This window comes from Neomonachus schauinslandi, chromosome 11 (assembly GCF_002201575.2).
Source record: "Neomonachus schauinslandi chromosome 11, ASM220157v2, whole genome shotgun sequence".
NCBI classification, from domain to species: Eukaryota; Metazoa; Chordata; class Mammalia; order Carnivora; family Phocidae; genus Neomonachus; species Neomonachus schauinslandi.
Window position 1 is genome coordinate 109,111,428 of NC_058413.1, and position 23,962 is coordinate 109,135,389.

The window sequence follows — 23,962 nt, forward strand, 5'->3', positions numbered from 1 at the left end:
CAAAAACAAACATCAGTTATGGATAGCTATTGAATATCCATTCTTCTGATTTGCCCAGATCAGTTCAAAGTGGCATTTTTCATGATACCAAAGAGCAGTATTCTAAGATGATTCTTCAATGTGAACGTACAAACATGGAGTTTTATAAACTCTAAAATAAGACACAAACACACTGGGTGAAGAACATTTGTAACGAGGTCAAAATAGTACATATTTAAAATTAATTTGTGTGCTTTGCTTCTAATGTTTGTTTGAAAGCAGATTTGGAGACAGTGAGATTCAAGGTCTCTCTAAGAAGAGACTCGTACATGGGAAGCAAGAGGACAATAAGGTTTGGGGAGAAGAGAGAGAGAAAAGGGACAATAACATTGCACATATTGGAGCCAGAACTTCAGCACACAAGGTCGACTTTTATAAAACTCACATGTAATAGGTAAGCTCAGACTTGTCTATAAAAGCTTCTGGACTGAAGACAATAAAACAAGTTAATATATCCAATGTTCAGTTTCTTAGGGGGTTTGGAGAAAAGGGTAACATGTATCATCGAAATCTGTACAGAACTGCAGTTCCAAAACTCAGTTTTTAACCAATAATTTCAACCTCATGCTTTCACCTGAAAGCTGCCTAAAAGTTAAAAAAAAAAAAAAAAAGTTGTTTCAAGTTCAAGTTGCATTTACTTTTTCTGATGAGTACGCGAATGATATAACACCCTTGCACTTAATTAGGTAAAAAGTTAACTATATAATCATCATAGGACCATTGTAGCCTAACTGAAACCGTACTGTGATTTCTTTAAAACACAGTCCTTTGAATTTAGGGGCAGCGCACCTTTATTCAAGTTCATAGCACGACAGTGGATATCTTTAAATTAAGAAATGATCAGCCTTAAACTCTACTAGAGTGGGCACTCATCGAGAGGCCATTTAGGGACATTAACAATGTAAATGAGATCTGTTGTGTTTTTTACTTATTCCAGAAGAACTTGACTTTCCCAAACAATAGTGTGTTTGTCATAGAAAAAAATCCAACAAATTACAACAAGGGAGAAGCCTGTTTCCACAGCATCAGTGTTAGCATTAAAATATGGATATAGGGGCGCCTGGGTGGCTCAGTCGTTAAGCGTCTGCCTTCAGTTCAGGTCATGATCCCAGGGTCCTGGGATCGAGCCCCGCATCGGGCTCCCTGCTCCGCGGGAAGCCTGCTTCTCCCTCTCCCACTCCCCCTGCTTGTGTTCCCACTCTTGCTGTGTCTCTCTCTGTCAAATAAATAAATAAAATCTTTAAAAATAAATAAATTAAATTAAATTAAATATGGATATAATTGTTGGAGCATTCCAACCTACTAGTTTTGAACTACAGCTTTACTTACCACAAGTAAATTCTTCCCCAAAGTGTTGCTCTTTTTTAATGCTTGTGCCAAAATTCATATGCACTCCTCTTTAAAAAAAAAAAATCAGTATTTCCACATTGAGTGGAGTAAATGTATTGATAATTAAATTGATTCTAAGTGACAGGGTTTGAAATATGTGATTTTTTACAGATGCTAAATGGTTAGGTGTTCTAACTCTGGGACAGTTATTAACCGACTTGAGAGGCTCAGATACCAATTCTGTGATTTCTTACGTGACATTATTTTGCTCTAAGATCTAAATCACTTAACCATTTGAAAACGATTTATAGGTAAATAACTGGCATAGAAGCTGAGGATTAAGTGCAGAAATATGTTTAATATCAAAACGTTTGACTTGGTTCTGAATTCTCCTAAATCAAAATACTTCTAATTTTTAAATCAGTCATTTATTGCCATTTCTTTGTCATGCCCTTGTCCGTTAACTAGGAAAGTACAAGTTTTGCTCTTTCAAAATGATTTCAAATGAGGGAAGTAATTTCATAGTATATTAAGACATGAACATAGTTTAGGACACACTGAGGCCATCACAAAATGAATGCTTGCAACTTCGTCTGCCTATTTGCTATCTGGGTAGCAACTTGCAAAAGGCCTTTGGCTGACACTAGTGATGAATCCGGTAAGTCGGTCTTGAGGTATCGTCCCCTGTAACTACCTCTCTGTCAATTAAACAGAGGTACTGGGGACGTTAAATCAAAATGGATTTATTTTTCTAATTTCTGATGTTGAAAGAGGGTTGGCTTCATTGAACTTGCTGAACCATGTGGTATGCCCCAGGTAAAAGCAATCTTTATTAATAAGTGTGAAAAGTGTCTTCCACAAATTTGATAGAAAGAGAGCAAAAGAAAGGATGCTGTAGTGGGAAGAGCATGGACTTTGTAGTCAAGTAAACTTGCGATAAAATTCTAACTCACATCCAGAGGACATGGCCTCGGGGAAGTCACTCGTAGACCCCTGAGCCTCTGCGTTCTGCACTTTGCAAAATGGCTCTAATTATAACCACTTTGCAAAGTTGTGTTAGGATTAATCAGAGAGACTAACACCTCATGGGCCCCCAGTGAATGATAGCTACTATTGTTACTTCAGTAAAACTGCACAGAACCAAGATATTTCTGTGAACTCTTCCGCTAGGGCGGTAAGGTAATCATCACTAATCTGGAGAGCCTCCTACAGAGTATCCAAATATTGTCAGGTTTAAGGATCTGTAAAATCAGTACACTCCTTACAACTTTACAAAATGATTGGCAAGTACTAAACTTTTCTAGGATACTGTTTACCCAGAAACTTTTCTGGCACCATTTTGCTTGTTGGATGTTTCCTTTGAAAAGCACTTTTTTTAGACTATAGCCACTGTTGATGACCCGTATGACTTGTAAGTATCTAGATTCCCCACTCAGTTCGCCGGAAGGCATTAATAAAAGCCGCATTTTTGTCCATCACATTGTGTGTGTCTATGCAGGCGCACATAAAAGGTTTGAAGGAAGTCTCAGCGCAGGGATAAGGATTTTAGTCCTTTTCCTTCTGGCGCCTCTGCTTTTCTCCTAGATGATGAGGTTGTCCATCTTTGTGGGTATCCTGACCCCCTTTCATCACCTGTTACCCGCCCCCACCCCCTGTGAAGGCACATTGCTTGGAAAACACCATTTAACGGCGGAGAACAGTAGGTAACTTTCGGTGTCTGGAGGGACACAGCAGTCACTCTGGCTAATGATGGATGTCTTTGCCTTGTGGGTCCCTTACCTACGTTTTCTGAGAAGCATTGGGACACCCCCACACAGCATCCTTTTGCTCTGTGCCCCTGCGGATTTAGGGAGGAAGCACATCCTTCCTACAGCACACGGTCCTTTCAGAACTGCTGGTGCTGGGAAGACCGGCTCATTAAGTCTTGACTTGCAAAGAACCGTGCTCAGTCCCAGGGAATTAAACTGAACACACAAGATCATTGCCTTCTGACACTGAGATCAAGGTGGACATGACCTTCCTTTCCTTAGTGATCCCCAACTGCAGCATCTCAGCTCTTTGGGGCGTTCTGTGCTTAACCTTACTCATTTATCTGTTTTACTCGTTTCGACAGTGTCGTGGGGGATAACTCCCGAGAGCTAGGATTTAGATCTGTGCTTCAAATACTCTTAACTCATTCAATTTTTATTTTTTAGGATTTTATTTATTTATTTTAAAGAGAGAGAGAGAGATAGCATGAGAAGGAGGGGCAGAGTGAGAGGGAGAGAGAGAGAGAATCTCAAGCAGACTCCGCACTGAGCATGGAGCCCGACGTGGGGCTTGATCCCACGACCCTGAGATCAAGACCTGAGCCGAAACCAAGAGCCAGACACTCAACCAACTGTGCCACCCAGGCGCCCCTTAACTCATTCCATCTTAATAAATTTCTTGGCAGGAGAGTACTGTTATTCCCGTTTTATATACTAAAAGAAAATCGGAACAGTCCTGCAACAGCTACAAAGGAGAGAACCATGCCATGAATCTGGGTTTGTTCGCTGCACAGGCCAGGCTGGGGGAACTCAGTGGTATTTCGAGCTCAGAGACTCAGTCTAGTACATGAGAGAAAGATGTTTCAAGATCTCCTTGATTCTTACTCACCTCCTAGCTTGTTTTCCTGTTTTTCGTTGCATAGATGTACTTCACATATCCTGCCAGGTCACAGTTCTTAGAGTTCAGAGTATTGCCTTCTGATGATGTCAACTGCCTTCATGCCTCATTCAGCACCTTGCAGATGGCCAAGCACTCACCCACTTTGTTCCACGTGTTTGTCAAATGCCTACTAGGTTTCCAAGGACCTTAGGCCGGTCACTTAACTCCTCTGCCTCTCGGGTCCCACATCTATCAGATGGGGATAGTCGTGTCTACAATGAGGGTTTGTTACCAGAATTCACTGAGAGTTGCGTGTATGAAAGCCTCTCAGAGAGAACCAGGCACAAAGTAGGTGCTCAGTACATTTCCATTCACTCATCGCTTAGCAGTGTTTTTAAACCCTGAAAATTCGGTGTTGTCTGATTGGGAACCTTGTGACTTAGGTTAATGATTATAAATACATGTGGTAAATATGTCTGTTCTTTAGAAATTAAACCAGCAAATGGAGTCATGGAATCCATGATTTGAAGTTTAAAATATCCTGGTATTTTCTCAATAGAAGTTATAAAATCATTGCTCTTTCCAGGTTTATTTGCACTTCCAAATTGGGGTTGAGGTGTGGAAACAGTTTTCACAATTATGTGCTGATTTATAGAAGAGGGAATCTGAAAGTCACAGTGAGGTTGTAGTGTCCATAAGGAGGAACAGACTCCACCTGGGGAATTTACGAACCTTGAAAAAGGCTGAGAAACCCTAGTTACTTGGTGTAAAATACTACCGTCATTCATATATCCCCCTTGCCTCCCACCCTCACCCAAAGCCTCGTAAATCTAGTGCTGTAGAATCAAAGGCCCATTTTTAGTGCTTTACATGGTGGCACTTCTCCCCGTGGGGCAAAGGGCGTATTCCTGAGCACGACGAGGTGCGAATCAGGGAGCGAGCCTTCTTGACTCCACCCTTTCTCTGCGCCACAGCTTCTAGATTCCGTGGGTCTTGGTGCCAACCGTCTTCGTGCGTCATCGTTCATCCTTGGGAGAGCTGGTTCCAGAAGGCTGGTTTCTCAGTCCTGACCTACACCATCATCAGTTTGATTCCTTCAGATAGTCATCATTACAGACCTAATCCTTGCAAAGGAGATCTAGATTGATGAGCAGGGGTATCAATGTCCGAAATTCTTTCTGATCTTGACTTTAAGTTTATGGGTGTCCATTCAGAGTCACAAAAGATTTGAGGAAAATCAGAAACACCTGTCTGGGGTGCCATAGGGACTTGAATTGTTTTTCACTGCACTTAGTTATTTCAAATATCCTGAAATGTCACACGCATGCTCTGTCTTCAGGGATGCCCTATTTCCTCCATCAGGACCTGGTTGAAACCAAATGATTTTAGGAGAGCAGGACTTAAATGACCTATATTTGGGCTCTCCACTATGGGCAAAGCACTAGGAGAGGAGGGATCAAAAGGGGATTAACTCTCTGCTTCCAAGAACCTTGTATTTTAATGGAAGAGAAACACCTAAGTAAAAGAAAGTGACAAAGCAAGGTCTGTGAAGTACGTACTGTAACCGAAGGCAGAGAAGGTGTGGTGAGCATATAGCAGGGAGTCAGAAGAGATGGAGGCTGAATATGGCTCTTGACTTGAGCCCTAGAACATTAAAATTACTTAGGAGACTTGAGTGCTAGGGAAAATGAAATAGAATGACAAAAGCATGGTGTAAAAAATTATATATATATGTATGTATCCCTACTTCAAGCACACGCACTTCCCATGCCTTACCACATACTAAACGTATATGTGTATGTATATATTAGTGCGTGCTGAAAGAGTTTATAAAGAATCTTAGCACTGTAAAAGCTTGGTCTGGTTGTTAGAAAATGCTTCCTGCTCTCTCTAAGGACTGCACATCTCACTGGAGACTCCAGTGGGCTCAGGGAGATCAAGATAAGGCTAGTGACATGTAAGTGCAGGTGGAGGAAAGACCAGCACATGAAAGCCGCCAATAAACTTGACACCCAGAGACTGACCCACGGGGATCATCCTCCTGTTAAGCAAACAGGCATGAATTAAATTAAACATGCATGGGGAGAAAAAAACCCACGCTTTCCTACATTCGAAGGGAGGATGTTACTTTGTTTCACAGTGAATTTTTATATTCACACCAAAAAAACTTGAAATGATCCACTTACAGAAGACTTCTAAAATGTTATCACGAGCGGATCAGCGCCCACGCCGTGCGTGCCAAGCGTGTGAGCCCTCCTGCAGGCACACGTCGGAGACTCCGAGCAGCCGGTTCCAGCCCGGTTATTCCATAACAAGGAAGCAAATATTGCAAGAGAGCAGGTCAGATGAGTGTTGTGGTTTCCCGGTGTGTATAAAAGCTGTGTTTACGCTATGCTGTAGTCTGTCAAGTGTGCAATAGCATTATGTCTGAAAAAACAATGTTTGTAGCTTAATTAAAAAATGCTTTAATACTAAAAAATACTTAGCCATCATCTGAGCTTTCAGTGAGTCATAATCGCTGATCACAGATCACCGTAACAGATATGATAATAATGAAAAAGTTTGAAATATTGTGAGATTCATCAAAATGCGATGAAGTGAACAAATGATGCTGGAAAGAAAATGGCACCGATAGACTCGCACAACTCGGGGTTGCCACCGACCTCCGATTTGTGAAAAAAGGCAGTATCTACAAGTATCTGCAAAGCGTCATGAAGCGAGACATAATACAATGAACTGCTCCTGTCCTGGCTTTATCTGTCCCGTAAAAAGAATCTTTAGGACTCTAACATGGGTTCCCTCTGAAGACAAATTTTTGTTATCAATCTGTTCAGCTCTTTGCAAGGGCTTCCAACCGGTTTTCATGACTTAGACCACAGGCAGGTGAGGGCAAGAAGGCATTTGTCCTCATTTCTTCTTCAAACGAAGATCATGCATAGACACAGTCTCCTTCAGTTTGGGGGAAACAGAGAAACTCATTATGTTGTTCGATGCCAAAGAAGAAATAGGCTCTAGGCAGTTAGCCAGAACCTGGTGACCTTCTCCAGCAGCACCCGATAAATGAATGTGTGTGCATGGGGCGTACAGGCTTGGGTGTTCCTCCTCGGCAGGTGACGGTCTGTCACACACCTGGGAAGCCTGGTCCTTGGGACAGCGAGCGGCCCCCCAGAGGGGAGACCCCAGCGTGGCTCATGGAAACTGCCCTTTGCACCTCCCTTCAGATCTTCAGACCACGGCTATAAGCGTGCAGAGGCATGAAAAAGCCTGGATCAAACTCTAGCTCTACTAGGCATTGACTGGGTGTGTGGCTGTGGACAAGTGTTTTTCTTAACCTCTCAGAGGTTCAGTTCCCTGCCCTGTGAAAGTGAGAGCAATAATGGTTTGTAATTCGTAGCACTGAAGGGGGTGGGGTGGTTCTTGCAGGCGTGTGTGTGAGGAGCTTCTCACGTTCCCGGGGACTCAGGGCTGTAGGTGGCTGGGATCAAACAGACCGGGCTGACTCTCTGTCCTGTCCTCGCACGCCTGAGCCTCAGTGGGTTGGAGACTGAACACTATCCCCTGCTTGACACGTCCCCACCCAGTGCTCAGACCCCAGAACTCATCACAGCACAAGGATCTTCTGCAAATGACCTGGGCTTTGAGGCCAGGGCTGCAAGAAGAGGGGTGCGCCTGCTGTCCTGAGCAGTGCCCCACATTGGACTAACCTGTCTGGGGGTTGCTCTGAGGACGGTGGCCCCTTCTCAGCCCTTCCAACAGATTGTCGGTGCCCAGCCCAGAAAACAGATGTCGGAGACCCATGAAAAGACAAGACTCAAATTCAGAAGGACAGCAAGAGAGGGATTAGAACATTACGTACACCCGGAGTGAAATAAGGGGAAATAGATGAAATTCACGGGACTTTGAATTAAGTTTGGGACGTCCTTGCTGCCCTGTCCTGTTCCTCTAAAAGCACAGCCCTCTCCCAGGCTCTCCCTCCTGAGGCTCAAGCAGAGCCCCCACCCAGGGAGGCCCCCCAAGCTCGCTGGCCCCTCAGCCTCCTGTCCGGTGTCCTGCTCTGGGGGCAGCCTCATCCGTCTCCTCTGAGTGCCTTGGTGCTTTCAATGTCCCGAGACGCCGGGCAGCTGGAGGCTACGGCGGTCACCCTGGGCCATGGCTGAATCGGTCCCGTCGGTGAATGGATGTCCACAACGGACCGCGTCGTACATCTGTTCGCAGCGGGCAGGGAACGGAGGGGACCCGTGCTGGTCAGTAAAACAGTTACCCAGTGGGAAGAGTCCTGCTTCCAGACGAGTAAGGAGGACGTGCCTTTTCCTGGTTTGCTGAGGGCACCTTGGGGTTTGGCTAAGTCCCCGGAGGAGAGGCGTGCTGTCGCAGGGCTCGGGGGTATCCCCGAGAGAAGGCTGCGCCGCCGCAGACCCACTACAGCACCAGGGAGCTCCGTCTTCTTCCTCTGGCTCTGGGGGATCTGGCCTGCCCCCATTCTCCTAGATGCGCCAGAAACTGGAGCAGAAGGGGGAAGAGCTCCAAATCCCAGTTTCCCGCTTACCGGTTCACCTTAAAAGGGTGGGGGGGACAGTGAAGTGCGGTGACAGGTAGAAGGTGCCTAGCAGGGGGCTGACCTGGAGACCCTCAGCACCACGCCTTCCTGCCTGCCCCCCTCTGCCTCCCCGCACCCACCACGTCTCCTTGCTAACAGCCTTGACTCCTCAGCCTCAGACCAGATAGACCCCCACTGCCCCCCGCATCCGGCCGCCTGCCCAGCCCTGTCCACTGCACGGCCCGGCGTCACTATGTATCGCAAGGTGACACGTGCAATGGGTGACGGCTGCACTTCGTAATCCGTTTATGTAATCCTTCCTGCTTTGCTTGCGGTTATTTTCAGGGCTTTAGCAGCAATAAAGTGCTTCCTTTCCCGAGACGCAGTTCATTCGATTTAAATCTGCATTGATTATAGCTAAACTTAGGACATGTCTTTACAAAGGAAGGAAAAAACAGCAATAAATGATGCACAGAAATTATTCAGCATTTATTCAGCACCCACTCCCCCTGCCCCCCACTCCCAGTGTTGCAGGCTCAGCAGGTAGCAGTGGGGGGGGAAATTCCCTGCCCTTGAGAATCAAAGCCTAGTCGCATATAGGAAAGGCTCTCAGGGCAGGGCATCGATCCAACTGCCATTAATTCCTTATTCAAGGGGTCACCTGGCCATATGGACAGACTTTCCGCTGACTTCATGGTGTCAAGGGGACTCTTCATCCACCTGCACCTTCTTTGCTTTTGGTTTCCCTCACGGGCGCTCTCCCGACAGCATCCTTAGCCTCTGGCTTCTACCCCAAAAGAGCACTCTCACTGCTCCTCACGCAGTTTGGGTTTAAGACCAAGACCCTTGCAGGGGATGGAGTCCAGAGTAAGCCTGCTGCTGTCTGCCCAGCCTTTGTGGGATTTCTCCTGTGCCCGCCCGGCAGGTGACGAGGGAGGCACTCCAGGGCGTGGTCAGAGGGCTTGCACGCCAAGTGCATGGAGGATTAGGTGCCTTTTTGAGAACGTTGAATGTAACCTATGTAAATACGATAATATAAATTTAATCCAAGTAAATATCTGTGACTTGAATTTGGAAATCAAGGGTGCTGCTCTTAATTCACAGAAGTCCCAGAAGCCATTCCCCCTTGACAATGCCGACATAATCGGCCTTGACTTGAGTGCCAGGCACGCTAGATTCAGTCTTTCAAATATGGCTGTGAAACAGGTAAAGATGAGGAGGCAGAGGTTGGAAGCAGCCGGGTGACTTTCCAGCTCCCGGGAGGCAGGAAGCTGTGGCTTGGCTTCGGAGCCCAGGCTGTACCCTTTGGGCTCTGCCACCATCCAGGACCCAGCGCACAAACACGCATCATCTGCACAGCCCCCAAATGCCGTTTTCTGGGACGTTCTGGTTGACCTTGGAGTTAAAACGAAACTAAAACCTTCTTCTTCTTCACACTTCGCTGTAAGATTTCATCACCAGCTAAACATAATAGAGTAGTGGTCCCTAATGGGTCCCTGATAGAATTCAAATTATATTTAAATAATGGTTTGGAATTCAGGTTTTATTTAGAATCAAGAGCTGATTTATTTTGGTGGCTTTTTTTTTTTTAAGATAAAGGCAGTTATTTTAAATTGCTGAACATTTCATTTTCTTTCCTCAGAATTCTTTTTGTATATTAAAAAAAGGTATAAGGAAATTTGAGCCAAGATAAAGATTTAGCCAAGTTTTTGAGAGTTTTTTTGTTTGTTTGTTTTTCCTTTGCTGTTGACTATTTTATGTATTATTAATGTTATTATTATCTTGGAAGAGCAGATGGGATCAAAAGAGAATCAGGGTGCCTGGGTGGCTCAGTTGGTTAAGCAACTGCCTTCGGCTCAGGTCATGATCCTGGAGTCCCTGGATCGAGTCCCACATCGGGCTCCCTGCTCGGCGGGGGGTCTGCTTCTCCCTCTGACCCTCCCCCCTCTCATGCTCTCTCTATCTCATTCTCTCTCTCAAATAAATAAATAAAATCTTTAAAAAAAAAAAAAAAAGAGAATCAGATTTTCCACCTTCCAGGTCGGGTTCCTGACCGAGACCCCGAGGACAGATTCGATCCCTGCATTAGGGTCACCTCATAGCATCTTCCCACCGCTTCCCAAAGTGCCCGCCGGAGTCCTTGCTCCGGGCCGTGTGCTCGCTCACTCCTGTGTTTCTTGCAGTAGACCTGGACAGGCTCAACGATGACGTCAAGCGCTACAGTTGCACCCCCAGGAATTACTCCGTCAGCTTGAGGGAGGAGCTGAGGCTTTCGCACGTGGTCTTCTTTCCCCGGTGCCTCCTTGTGCAGCGTTGTGGGGGCAACTGTGGCTGCGGGACCGTCAGCTGGAAGTCCTGCACGTGCAGCTCCGGGAAAACCGTGAAGAAGTATCATGAGGTATGTCCCTCTCACATGCCCGTGCTGCAGTGCTGCAACACAGTGTTATGTAGGTATGTCCCTCTCACATGTCCGTGCTGCAGTGCTGCAACACAATGTTACGTAATCCGTAGGGTGCCGGACGAACGGGACATCGCGTACAGTTGTTCAGGTTGTTCACTGCACAAAGGCACCCAGCCAGAGGGATGCCTGGGAGCCGAAATTATACATGAGCTAAAATTGCCAAGCCAGATGCCCCAGAGAGGTTAAGTCCTTCCTGAAGGATGGGCTCTTTTTTTCTGTTCTTTTTTTTTTAGTATTTATTTATTCACTCGAGAGAGAAAGAACAAGAGCACGAGGGGGTGGGGGGCGTCAGAGAGAGAGGGAGAAGTAGACTCCTCACTGAGTGGGGTGCCCGATGCGGGGCTCGATCCCAGGACCCCAGGATCATGACCTGAGTCGAGGCAGACACTTAACCGACCGAGCCAGCCAGGTGCCCCGGACTCTTTTTCCTAATCATCATAATAGAACCTGTGGGACAACATCCTTGTTAGATTATATAATCAAATGCATGACAGTGATTCAGAGTTTACGTGGCTTCTTTGTAGTAATATGATAGAATTCATAAAGACTATCACTACAAAATCTAGGTTGCTTTAAGAAAATTCTAAAATCCTCATATGAGTGGACCTGTACAGTTCAAATATATGTTGTTCAAGCGTCAACTGTGTGTGCTGTTTAGAGGTACAGACATATGGTAAAACCATAAAGACAAGAAAGAGAATAATTAACTTAATTCTAAACCATGGAGTTTGAGAAAGGGAATAAGCATGGAGAGGGGCACATAATACAAAAATGTTCATTATATTATTGTTCTACTAAATATATATTTATATATATTCTACCAAAATTCTTTCTTGTCCACTTAATATCTCACACAAAATTTAAAATACAGTGAACAAGAAGAATATAGGAGGGTAAACCAAAGAATGTGAGAGAAAATTAAAGATGTCATTTTTTATTATCAAATGACAACCTAAAAATCTTTATAAAACTGTTATAAATCTGCCAAGTCCTGAATGTGAACATTTCTCATTTAGAATTATAAGATCACCATGTAATAAAGGCAGAACTGAAAGACAAAAAAAAAGAAGAAGAAGAAGAAAATTCTAAGGGCCAAACTTGAATTCAATCAAGTCCTTAAGAAATTAAGCAGAGTGAAGACAGCAAAATGTAAATTGACAGAAAATACCAATTTTTCCTAAATACTGCTGAGTGCTACCTAGGGAATCAGCCATGAAAGTATGCAAAAATAAACAAAAGTAAATATGAAGATCAAAGAGGAACAAAAGTTTAAGGAGAGCAAGTTTCTGCAGAGAGCAGGACTCTGTGTTCCAGAGTCTGTTCTTATCACTAGTAACACTGTGCTTTTTCCTTTGTTAACCCATAGCACTTTATTGAGCATTAAAGAAAGAGTAGATTTAAGGGGAGTCAGGGCTGCTCCTGACCTCGGCAGCAGCTGTTACTTGCCAATCGTGGGAACATTTGTAAGTCACAAAATTTAGAGACTCGGTTTTCACATATGTGAAATGGGACTAAGAAATTATATCAGATTATATCACTTATAAAGTGGTTCTGGGGATTGAATAAAATAGTGCATATGGAATGCATTTTCTAAGATGTGAAACATCATACAGAAATGTGTTTAAGAATATAATCTAAACAATGAAGCAGACATTATCGTTAGAAATGATTGTTTGAGTTGCTTTTCCTCTGTACTCAAAACAAAGAATAGAGAGTGCTCCTAAATAAAGCCTTCAGCTTTGTAAAACTGGGTGGTGGGTTTTTTTTTTTTTAAATCCTAAAAAACAATAAAACAATATGAACAAGTTTAAGGAGGTGACTTTGGAGTTAAAAGAGAATGGATAGGTCATAACTGGTATTTTCAACTCGGGAAGTGTAAGAAGTCAAATGCCACAGTGACCATGCTTACCTTACATGGGGAAACACATTATTTTAGACCTACATAAAGCTTATTTTCTTAGTCATAAGAATTCCTTACTCCACCCTGCAATTTTCCAGGGGAAAAAAATGTTCTCATATCCAGAGAATGCTATAGTCTATGTTCATTGTGTTTTATTTTTGCATGACCTGATGAACTCTAGATTGGATGTTATCCTTTGCATCCAAGAAGCTGCATTTTGTAATGTTTAGCCATACCCTGAGGATCAGTGCAGAATGCAGTCATCAAGCTAGAGTTAAAATAATCTAGCCAGTGACAAGATCTCTACCTAGGCAGAACGCTGAGGAAAAAACATTCAAGTGCGGGCCTTTGATCTATCTGTAGAGTGCTTTATTTTCCTCTGGACTCTGCTCAGATAAAAGTTACAGGTTCATTTTTTAAATTGTTCATTGAGGAAATGGCAGAGTTAAACATACACCCCCCCCCTTAAAAAAAAAAAAAAAACCCTCGCTTCCCAGAGTGTTAACGCTAAAGGACTCTGAAGCGTCCTTCTCTTGCATCTTTTCTTGTCTCTGCACACCAGAGCTGTTACCTGTAAATTTCTGTTCACAATTAATATCTAGAAAGGGAAGTCCTTGATCTCTGCTCATCTCATGAGCAGGTCTGAGATGTCAGCATCTTTTTGAAGCTGCTCTGTGAAGCAGCTCTTTGAAACATTGTATCACAGTATTTTTACTTCTGGGGTCTGCAGAGCTCTACAGAAAATCACTCTGCCAAGCGCTGGACAAAGGGACAGAACAGCATCAATCACTCTCTCAGCCGCTGCATAGCTGGAACAAACATGCCTGGCACATTGCCCCGCGACTCCTAAAATACCTTGCAACATGTCCCAGCGATCACTCTGTTGAGTGCCCGGTGGAAAAGAGTAGAAGGCTTGTTCCGTTTCCAGCAATGGGGGTTGCTTGAGCCAGGCTCATTAGGGAAGAATCCTCGTTCTTTGTTGTATTCTGTGTCTGTGTTCTTACCCCAGAGACACGAGAAACCAGTTTCCTCAGCTTCTGGTTATAACTGATGAGATGTGAAATGAGTCTCCATGGGCCATGAGCACCCTTAAGGGGGTAACTGGAACTTGTCAGATAAGCAGACCTGTGTCACTCTGTGCAAATATTTCAGCACTCAGTGTTTAAGGCATAAAATCTGAAAAATTATAAAGCTCCTAATGAAGCTTAGATAATTGTTCTTTCCACGGGTCGTGCTGTTTCTCCAGTAGGGGGTTGAGCGTTTTTTCACTGCGCGATAGTGTTCCTTCCTTTATGATTTTCTGTTTTCCAAAAGTTTGTGGGTACCCTGTTAAGGTATTTTTCCTATTTGCTCATAATAGTTTTTTGATGCCTCCTGGAATGTATAGGATACAAAAGATACTTTGGGGTAGGGATTTTTCAAAAGGAAGCTTCCAGAAAACATATTGTGTAGACAATTAGAGGATGCTGTTATTTCAGTTCCCATCTTGCCTTGATAATGCACCATGAAGGAATAGGATCTTCCCTGGAAATACGGTGACCTTTTAAATTAATACTTAACTGCTTTTCATCATCTGGTCCCCTGTCTATGGACATTCGGGCAAGAGCCAAAAACTCACGAAGCAGCAGAGAGAGAAGGATCAGGGTTAATTTTTCTATCCTTCCTCTCGGATGCTGCTATAACCAGCTATCCTGTCTAGTAGAACCTTCTGCAGTGATGGAAATGTTCCCTTCCTGCCCCGCCCAGTACAGTAATCTCCAGCAGCGTGTGGCTAGGGGGCACTTGATGTGTACGGAATGCAAACGGGAGACCGGACTTTGAATTTTCTATGATTTAACTAATGTAAACGTAAATAGCCACACTTGGCTGGTGGCTGCCATATTGAAGGGCACAGCCCAGACCTGTCTCTGTTTCTGGCACAACCATTCCTGTCTCTGGACAAAAATAATGACTCTAGAGGATTATTTTTATTTCACTCTAGAATTTTATATTAAAAATTTGCTTCCTATTACGGCTTAAGAGTTAGAAAATGTAAGCAGATGTTTATATATGAACAAAAAGATTAATTAGAGGTTTTAAACTGTTGAGCTTCAGACTTGAGATAAAAGAATAGTACTTTTAGTTTTTACATGTTTTAAGCATCTGCCATAGAAACAAATTAGCTAAAATTGGAAATTGAGATCAAGGAGACAGAAAAAAAATTTTGTCTCCAAGAGTTTCTCCTCTGTGGCAAAAGCAGTGAGATGTGGGGTTATGATTTAACCAACCATAACAAAAGTCAAGAAAATTTCTTCTCTTTTTCTGGAAGTAGCATTTCTAGAGCTAGTGTAGCGTCTCCCAGCTTCCTCCCCTTTCTCTCTCTTTGGGTGAGACCGGGAGACCACTCTCCCGTGGGCTTTTCCTGGTTTTCCGACGAGAGACGGGGCAACAGAGCAAAACATGGCCTGACTGGAAGGAAGACGTGGCCTCTGGTTCCAGCTTTGCCATACGGGAGGCAGCCTGGGGCCCTGGGGGTTCCTCGCTTCATCCCCACAATAACCCACAATTTCAGGTTCCCAGGCAGACCTGAAGTTACGTGGCATCCATTAACTGTTACACTATCCTACCCCCCAGATCCCACCTTAACTGACATCACGTGAAGAATGTAAGCAAATTGGGGATGGAAGTGCTAGGTCAATGTAAAATAAAGATAGGATGGGAACAGTTAATGTTGATGGAAAAGTTCACTCACGCAGCAGTGGTCACACTGACGCTTAGCTCACGGGGACACTGGACAAAGGCTAAAGACTGGAAAGCCCAGAACAGATGTGGGTGGAGTTTTCGGAGAGGTCTGGCTTCCTTGCAGCCTCGACGACTCCCCGAGTGAATGGACCCTGCATTTAAGTACAACTGAATGTGCGCGTTCTTTCCCTTCTAGCCTAGCTTCCTGCCACCGCTTCGCAAACCTGCCTTGGGGTGTGCTCCCTCTCAGGTAGACAAGACCATTTGTGACATGAATGGTCCTCCATGCTAATCCCATGCTCTGAAGTTGGTGCCCGGTTAACCTTCCATTACGTTTTCTGCAGTGGGTAGTCATGAGCCCTGTACGGTGCTGTCAAAGTTATGGACTGCATAAAAAAGGTTGGACTGCAGCTGGGTGCACCCTGCAGTAACCCCAGAGTGCTCCCAGAAAACATAATGCCTCCAGAGAGCAAGATTGCATTTTCAGTACTCATGAGCGTTTTACGGACCCTGACTCTAATCCCAGCCTTTGGTCCCCCGCAGACTTCTTTGTCCAGGGAAGCATTGCTAAACTGTGTCATCGGGGTCTTTCTTACCAAGTACCCTATCTTATGACGTGCAGTCAGCCCTTCCACTAGGACGCTCCACGTCTACTGGGGCTGCTGCAAGTCCAGTAATTACCCAGGCAGAAAATAATGTGTTATCCCTTCTCAAGATGTTTTTGCTTGTAATCACCTAGGTTTCAGAGAAATGGACTAGCAGCCCTTAATAATCTAAACTCTCCGCACATTTTTCATAAAGCCTAGAAGCATGGAAAAATTCAAAATGGAGGCAAAACTAGGAGGATTTTTTTTTATTTATTTAAGATCAGAAACTATGCATCTGGACTACCACTTGCTTTAGAAGTTGGGGAGAATCTTAAATAAACTCTTAATGATTCCAGCTTATACAATGCATTTGTCCTGAAATATGTGTTTTTGTTCCTACGTCAGCCATTAATCTGAGAACTATTACAAGGCCTTAACAACCTTTTTCTTTATATTCCCAATAAAGAAGAACCCAACTCAACAAATAGCTTTTCTGCCTAGTATTGTTTTATTAGTGTAATAGCTTTATGGCAATGATTCATTCAGTGGTTTATTGGCAACGAGGCGAGTAACCAAGGTGAAATATTTTCTGTGATGTGGTAATTTGCAGACCGAGCATCTTTGACTTTGTGTAGTGTTGATGAAAGCCTCCAGCAGGCTTAGTCATTGTCCAATTAGTAAAAGTCAACTTTGCCTGGCTTCATGTGGTTTTCCAGGTGGTGGAGAGGGTTCAGGATTTCCATCTCGGTCTACAGGTAAAAAGAAATGGCTGGCTGCTCGTCGGTGGATTTTATTTCAGGGTGTGCTCACAGCTGTGAACCCTAGCTGGGAAAATAGGAAAGCATTTTGGGATGGTCCTATTAGTAAGTGTCCTTCGGCAGCTGTAATTAATTCCTTCCCTTTGAAAGTGACCAGATAACCTATAACCAGCCAGTTTGCCTTCCCAGATAAAGGCTTTTCATTTCTCTTTTAACTTTCCGTGCTCTCTCAAGTCAGCTTTGCTTTCTTCTCCTTTCAATGCTGTGTACCTGAACCTAAGACTATTACATGGTCTGAAAGCTTTGAACATCAGTGCTGTGATCAGCCAGGAAAACAGCGCAATTTCCACTTTGTTTGAACAGTGCTTTCCGGTCTTGTCTGGGAAAGTGTCTGCCAATTCATTTTTCTCTTCTTATCAGCAAAACACATCTATACTGTGCTCATGTTGCTTAATATAAAACACAGGGAAAATCCCTGAACAATCAGACCAGTTAGAAGACCTACTGGGGCTCTGCGCTCATCCCACCTCACACTCTTTTGTTTGCCATCAAATGAGAAAGCAGATTGCCAGAGCCCTGAGTGTCCAGGGGCTGGTCATCACCACTCATTAGGCTTTCATAGCAGCCTTATGCTTATCATATGCTCATCATCTTGGGAGTCATTTCCCTCCCCTGCATCTGCAGACCCCCAAATCTGGTTTACGTAGAATCTTGGACAACAGTGACTAATTCTCGGAGAAGCTGTAGGACTCAAACCTCTAACACCTTCCAAGGCACTCCGACCAAATATAGCCCAGCTGGACTTGCTGATCCGTCATGGGCGGGGCTATTCAGTACCCCAAAATGTCAGACATTCTTCAACCCTTATTGTTGGGTGGTTTTTTGGGGGGGAGTAGTTTTCGTTTTTGGTTTTTTACTTATTTTTTTCATGAAGAAGCCACATCTTTTTCCCCCTGTAATTCCCTGCAAGAGAGACCACGGGAGCCACACACAGAAGGCAGATGCCATTGTGATTCTGCTCTTAGTACTTTAAATCTTCTTCCCAAATTGTGAAATCGTTAAAAGTGGCCCCACACGTGGGGCACTTATTTTGGCCTCTGCTTTACTTCCTGGCTTGTGTGTCTGTCCCCTGTGTTTGTTGGAGGTGCAGGGAGGGAGGTAATGAGAGGAGATGCAGGGAGGAGGTGAAAAGGAGAGAACAGGAGCGTTCACTTCTCCGTTGGTGCCACCACCCACCCAGGGGTGCTTCTTCACCAGCTGCTATGTTCGCAACATGCTACTGAGCCATACAAACATCAGTTCCCATTTCGTAGCTGAGCTTATCCACGTGGGGTCAAATTCTGGTGCCAACTCTGTAACTTTGGGCAAGTAGCTTAATCTCTCTCCTTACGTATGAAAATTAGAAAAGTACCTAATAGTGTTGCAGGAAAGCCCAAGTAGTATTTGCAAAGTCACTTTCAACAGTGTGTGGCTTCTAGTAAATACTCAATATTAGTAGTAGTTTCTGCTATCCTTGCCTTCGAAGCGCTTATAATCCAATGAATAGAGAGAATACAAAATAAATCGGGTGAATTGTGCAATACATGTTGTTGAAGGAGAAAAAGAGAACAACAGAATTAGCTCTCAGAACTGCCGTTTGGACTAGTTCACCGGCAGCAGATACTTTTGAGTCTTTGTGCCTCTGGCATGAACCCTCGTCGGGTGCCCCTTTCCGCCCCCACTGTGTACTCATAAACATTCTTTTGAAGCTCTGCTACACATGGGAATCCATGTCCCACTCCGTGTTAGCAGAGACCAGACCCCGTAGCTTGATTGAACATGGAACAAACGAGGTGCTTTATTCTCCTCTTCGCTGGGGCCCCCACGGCCCAGCCTGGCTACACAAAAGGGTACAAAGTGCTGAGGGCTCTGAACCTGCTTTTCCTAGTCGATGGTTTTGGTCTGTTTGTGACTCAAGGCAGGTAATGATGTGAGGAGGAGCAAATTGCTGGGAAGAGAATTCATAGTCAAGAGTCGGAAGAATGCCAGGAAAAGTCTTGTAGACCCTAAAGCAAGATTTTGCCACAGACCAGAGTATGCCAGCCAAAGCATCTCAGTCCCCACTCCAGTTCCCATGTGGAGCCCGATGCCCTTTGGAGACACAAAAGGAAATCATAGGCACATCGAAGAGGCGTTGGTCCCAGCGTGCTGGGACCCTAGCGGACAGAGCTCTGTGTGCGAGTCGAAGTGGCCAGAAGACCCCACACAAGGCACACGGCCTCCTTGAGGGTCTCAGTCCTCCCATCTATAAAATGCGGATAAGGATACATCCTCTACTAGGTGACAAGGTTTGTCGCAGGGCAAAAGAAATAATGTGTCTGTGCAAATCCTTTGAAAAGTATAAAATACAACATCATCGTATGGTAGCGCCTGCTGGAGTTTAGTCTGAAAGGAAAAAAGAAAAAAGTCAAAAGTAAAGGCTAACAGGAACCTAAGAACATACGGAAGAGAAGCAGTTAAACCGACCAGATAGTATCTGTGATAGTGCATACATGATTTCCCAAGTAATTGTGTCTGAGATGAGTAATGTTTGATTTCAGCGAAGGCCACAGCAGGGAAGAAGTTAGCTTCCATGTAAACTTATAAAATTAGGTTTCAACTTAGATTTTTTGTAAGTTTTTATTTAAATTCCAGTGTGTTAACCTACAATGTAATATTAGTTTCTGGTGTATAGTGTAGTGATTCAACGCTTCCATACATCACCTGGTGCTCATCACGACAGGTGCACTCCTTCATCCCCAGCACCTGTTCCCCCCATCCCCCCAGCCCCCTCCCCTCTGGCCACCATCAGTGTGTTCTCTGTAGTTCAGAGTCTGTTTCTTGACTTTTCTCTTTCTCTCTCTTTTTCTCCTTTGCTCATTTGTTTTGTTTCTTAAATTCCACCTATGAGTGAAATCATATGGTATCTGTTTTTCTCTAACTTATTTCCCTTAGCATGATACTCTGTAGCTCCATCCATGTCATTATAATCAACTTATTAATTCAAAAAATTAAGGATATGCTTTATGAAGAAATGCTGTACTGATACACAGATCAATGTAGAAGATTTTAGTGGAGCTGGTCTGTTTTGAATTGTAAAAGGTATTGTGTATTAACAAATGTATAAGAACATAAACACATTTTCACCTAATTATGGCCAGTAATCACCTTCATCATGGCAAAAATATTTTACATTAACCAAACATTTAGCCACAGCAGCGTATTATGTTCATGACTTTATTCATTGTTCTAAGGAGTAATCAATGCTCGGTATTGTATTTATCCATAACATATGCTCTGTTCAGAAGAATGTTTATGACAGTATTTGGAGCAACACAGCACAAAACAGGCCCTTCGAAAGCTATCGATAAGTGCCTGCCAGGACCCCTGAGCTCGTCTTGGTACTGCAGGCTCGTAATGTAGGACGTGTTACTCTGTGGTCAGCAGACCACTCTACCCACGTCAGGAAGCTGGTGATTGTAAAAACATTTACATGAGTGCATCATAATAGCAAGCCCAGAGTTCCCATTGGCTTCTCAAAAGGTTGGGAACCAGTTGTCATAAAGAGCATAAGGAGTATCTAGTTGTGCTGAACTCTCAGGGCTTTCTAACAGGAGATATGCTTCTCGTCCTAGGTATTAAAGTTTGAACCTGGCCATTTCAAGAGGAGGGGCAGAGCGAAGCACATGGCTCTCGTTGACATCCAGTTGGATCATCATGAACGCTGTGACTGCATTTGCAGCTCACGACCGCCTCGATAATAGAATGTGCACATACTTACGCTGAGCATGAATGAATCTTTAGTTTAAGGAGGGTGTGGTAAGAGACCCTTTTCCCACCAGCAACCGAACTTAACTACTAGCCTGCAAAGCAATGAATACAAGTGGTTGCTGAGTTTCAACCTAGCTTTGTTAGCCATGGCAAGTAGAAAGGTATATCATCAACTTCTATATCCCAGAATATAGGATTGCATTTAATAATAGTGTCGGGGAATATGTACATGTATCTATACATACGTATATATTCTCATGTATGTGTAAATACATCAAATGGTTTATTCAGTGTATACAACCAGATACACCAGAGCTGACATATGGTGGAGTTATTTAGACCCTTAACATCTTTTGACTAATTCAGGGACGTATTAAATACATGAAACATGGCCTTGGAAGACTCAGAAGATTATTTTGTTTATTTTTAAATTCGAATCACAAAACAATCTTGGATCTTGCTCTTTTAAAGAAAACACCTTGTATATTAAAAGCCAATAAATTAGCTTTTCTTATATAAACATCTTAATTATATAAAAAAAGGAAAACTATGGTTTCTGGGGAAAAGGCACAGACCGTTTTTCCCATGGGATGCACTACATGCTTACCTATGTAGACAATAATTACCTATCTCCAGAAGCATGCCATAATAATATAGATGCTTTAGAAATTAAGTCATCAAGTCTTCTTTTTATGCATCTTGCTGAGGCATGCAAATTCACTTAACACCTGTCTCAAAAAAATTTCTCAGAAGGTTTATTATTATAATCCTCCCAGAGACAATTTAACTGTAGCAGAATTTTTAATTGTTTCATTCTGAAAAGCCCTCCACAGAAGTAACTCCTTTTAGAAAATGGCATGGGGACTCTGTATGAGCCTTTCAAAATAGTGTTCGTTGAAAGATTTGGGTAGTTGAAAGTAAGAACAGTGAACGCAGAAATATTAACAGAACTGGAAATCGGATGGAATATTTGATTGGATCATATTTAATAATGGGTCCAAAACTCTCCAAAAAACGTGGATTTACAATGGCATTTAAATTTGGCAAGAATCATGAATTATTTATAGCCTAAAAGCTTTTGTGTATTAAAACCACCCGATTTTATTGATGTACATTCCTAATCATACCCTCACTCACCATTCTGAATTCCTGTTTCTGAACTAAGTGAAATCAGATCTGGGGTCTGTGATTCTCTCCAGATCTGTGGAGCTTGTTCTAAGAAGCTGTCCTGATGGGGCACCTGGGTGGCTCAGTCGGTTAAGCGTCTGCCTTCGGCTCAGGTCATGATCCCAGGGTCCTGGGATCGAGCCCCGCATCGGGCTCCCTGTTCAGCAGGAAGCCTGCTGCTCCCTCTCCCACTCCCCCTGCTTGTGTTCCCTCTCTCGCTGTGTCTCTCTCTGTCAAATAAATAAATAAAATCTTTAAAAAAAAAAAAAAAAAAGAAGCTGTCCTGCAAGTTACAGGAACACAAATTTGGCCTCTCTTCACCACTAGAAACCTTGAGTTCGCATCGGCAGTCATTCTTGGTATTTAAGGTCATTTTCCCTCCCTGGCTCCTCAGTGTCTATTGGAAAGGAGATACTCCCGGAGTAGGAGGTGATTCATCATTCTCCGAAGCAAGGCTCTTGGGAGAGAGCACCACTGAAATCCAGATAGCTCCAGGGCTACTCAGAGAGAGTTCCAGTTTTCCTGCTGCCTTGAAACAAAAAGAGAGCCGATTTCTTCCGTGAGTCTAGGTCCCTAGTGACTAGAACCAGTTTGAGTGAGGGGTGTGTGATGCGGTCTGGGTAAGCCCCAGGGCTCAGATGCTTGGACTTCAAAGCATTGGCCACGTTCTCTACCGTCCTTCATCGTATCCTCCTTTCCTCTCAGCTCTTTGAGACAAAAGGCCATTGCTTATTGAAGATGGGAAACTTCCCTAGAAGCGCCCAGTGTTCTGACCGCAGGGAGTGAGTGGTGAAATCACTGTCTTGTTCAGTTGTCCAGAATCCCAGAGCACAGTCAGAAATAGCCAAAGCAGAGGCCCTCACCATCAGGGACCTCCTTGTCCCCTTCACGAGCACGTGCAAGTTTACCGTGAAAACGTCGGCGTGGGTGCCCAAATCAAAATGTGTGTCACCTCTCTAGCTTGTGCAGCTCACGTCGTAGCTGTAAGTATGAAAAATTAGAGTGTTCTACCCCAATTTTCAATAAACCTTCCAGGCTGCAATAACCAGGATGGTTTTCGGCTAAAGCTCTATCTGTACTTTTTATTTATTAGCTGAAATGTAAGCAGGCATATTCACTCACTTTTCTTTCTTCTTTCCTGAGGGTTTTATTAAAACGTCTCCCTTGGTTATCTGTTATCTATTGCACTTGCAACATGTAACCAATAAATCTGTTTCATTGCCATCAAAGGAATAAAAAAGCTCACCGTACAAATTACATTTCAAAACAAACCCTAATCAATCCACATTTCTGCATGGCTCACTCACCTGGAATAATGCCTTTCATTCAATATGTTCTTATAGGGCAGAACACTTTCATAAGTGGAATTTGTTATGTTTTTTGTCATATCGGTAACACGAGGCTTTTTCCTCTCGCAGCATTTTTCTATAGCAAATGTAATATGGCTCTTATCTTCATGAAAAATATATATTGCTTTTGAACAAAACTACTCCATTATTTAGTTCCCAATTGCAGTTTTAAAAGGTATACAGCGTTACGACCTTACTTTCACCAATGCATGCAGCTATTTGGGATGACAGGATGGGGTGATGGCTGGGGGCTTGGTTTGAGGAAGTAGGACCGGCGCGAACCTTGTCCCCTAGCAGCAGGCTTTTGCTCAGTCTCTGTCCCGGAGCTGGGCAGCCGGCGGGACTTGAGGTCTCGCGGTCTTGTTGTTGCTATTTGTGCCTCTGACTGTTTGCCCGCAGGCCTTTTAACAAAATACAGTCGCCTCTGACATTCCTCACTGAAGAGAGTTCACAGGCTGTCTCTTCCTTAGGGGCCTGACATCAGTACCATCCCGACTCATTTCCCTTTTGTCTGCCCTGGAAGTCTTTCTAGATGGGCCCCCCAGCCGGAGGGGGAGTGCTCCCAGCTCAGGGAGGCCAGAGAGGGGCTGCGAGCCTATGGACTTTGATGTACGATCAGGGGACAGGGGCACGGGGACACGGAGTGTAAAGAGAGCTCTGCTCACTGCAAGAATTTGAGCTTTTGCTTGCAGCTTGG

At 43.9% G+C, this 23,962-nt stretch overlaps 1 protein-coding gene across 2 annotated transcripts in view; it reads left to right on the plus strand.

The window, feature by feature from the left end:
* Nucleotides 1-21,982, plus strand: part of PDGFD (platelet derived growth factor D) — a 215,595-nt gene extending 193,613 nt beyond the window's left edge. For both annotated transcript variants that reach the window (XM_044919370.1, XM_044919371.1), the window contains exons 6-7: nt 10,717-10,931; nt 20,614-21,982. In XM_044919370.1, the coding sequence (XP_044775305.1) occupies nt 10,717-10,931; nt 20,614-20,739 (341 nt within the window). In that variant the 3' untranslated portion in view covers nt 20,740-21,982. The remainder of the gene's footprint in view (nt 1-10,716; nt 10,932-20,613) is intronic.
* The last annotated feature ends 1,980 nt before the right edge of the window (nt 21,983-23,962 follow it).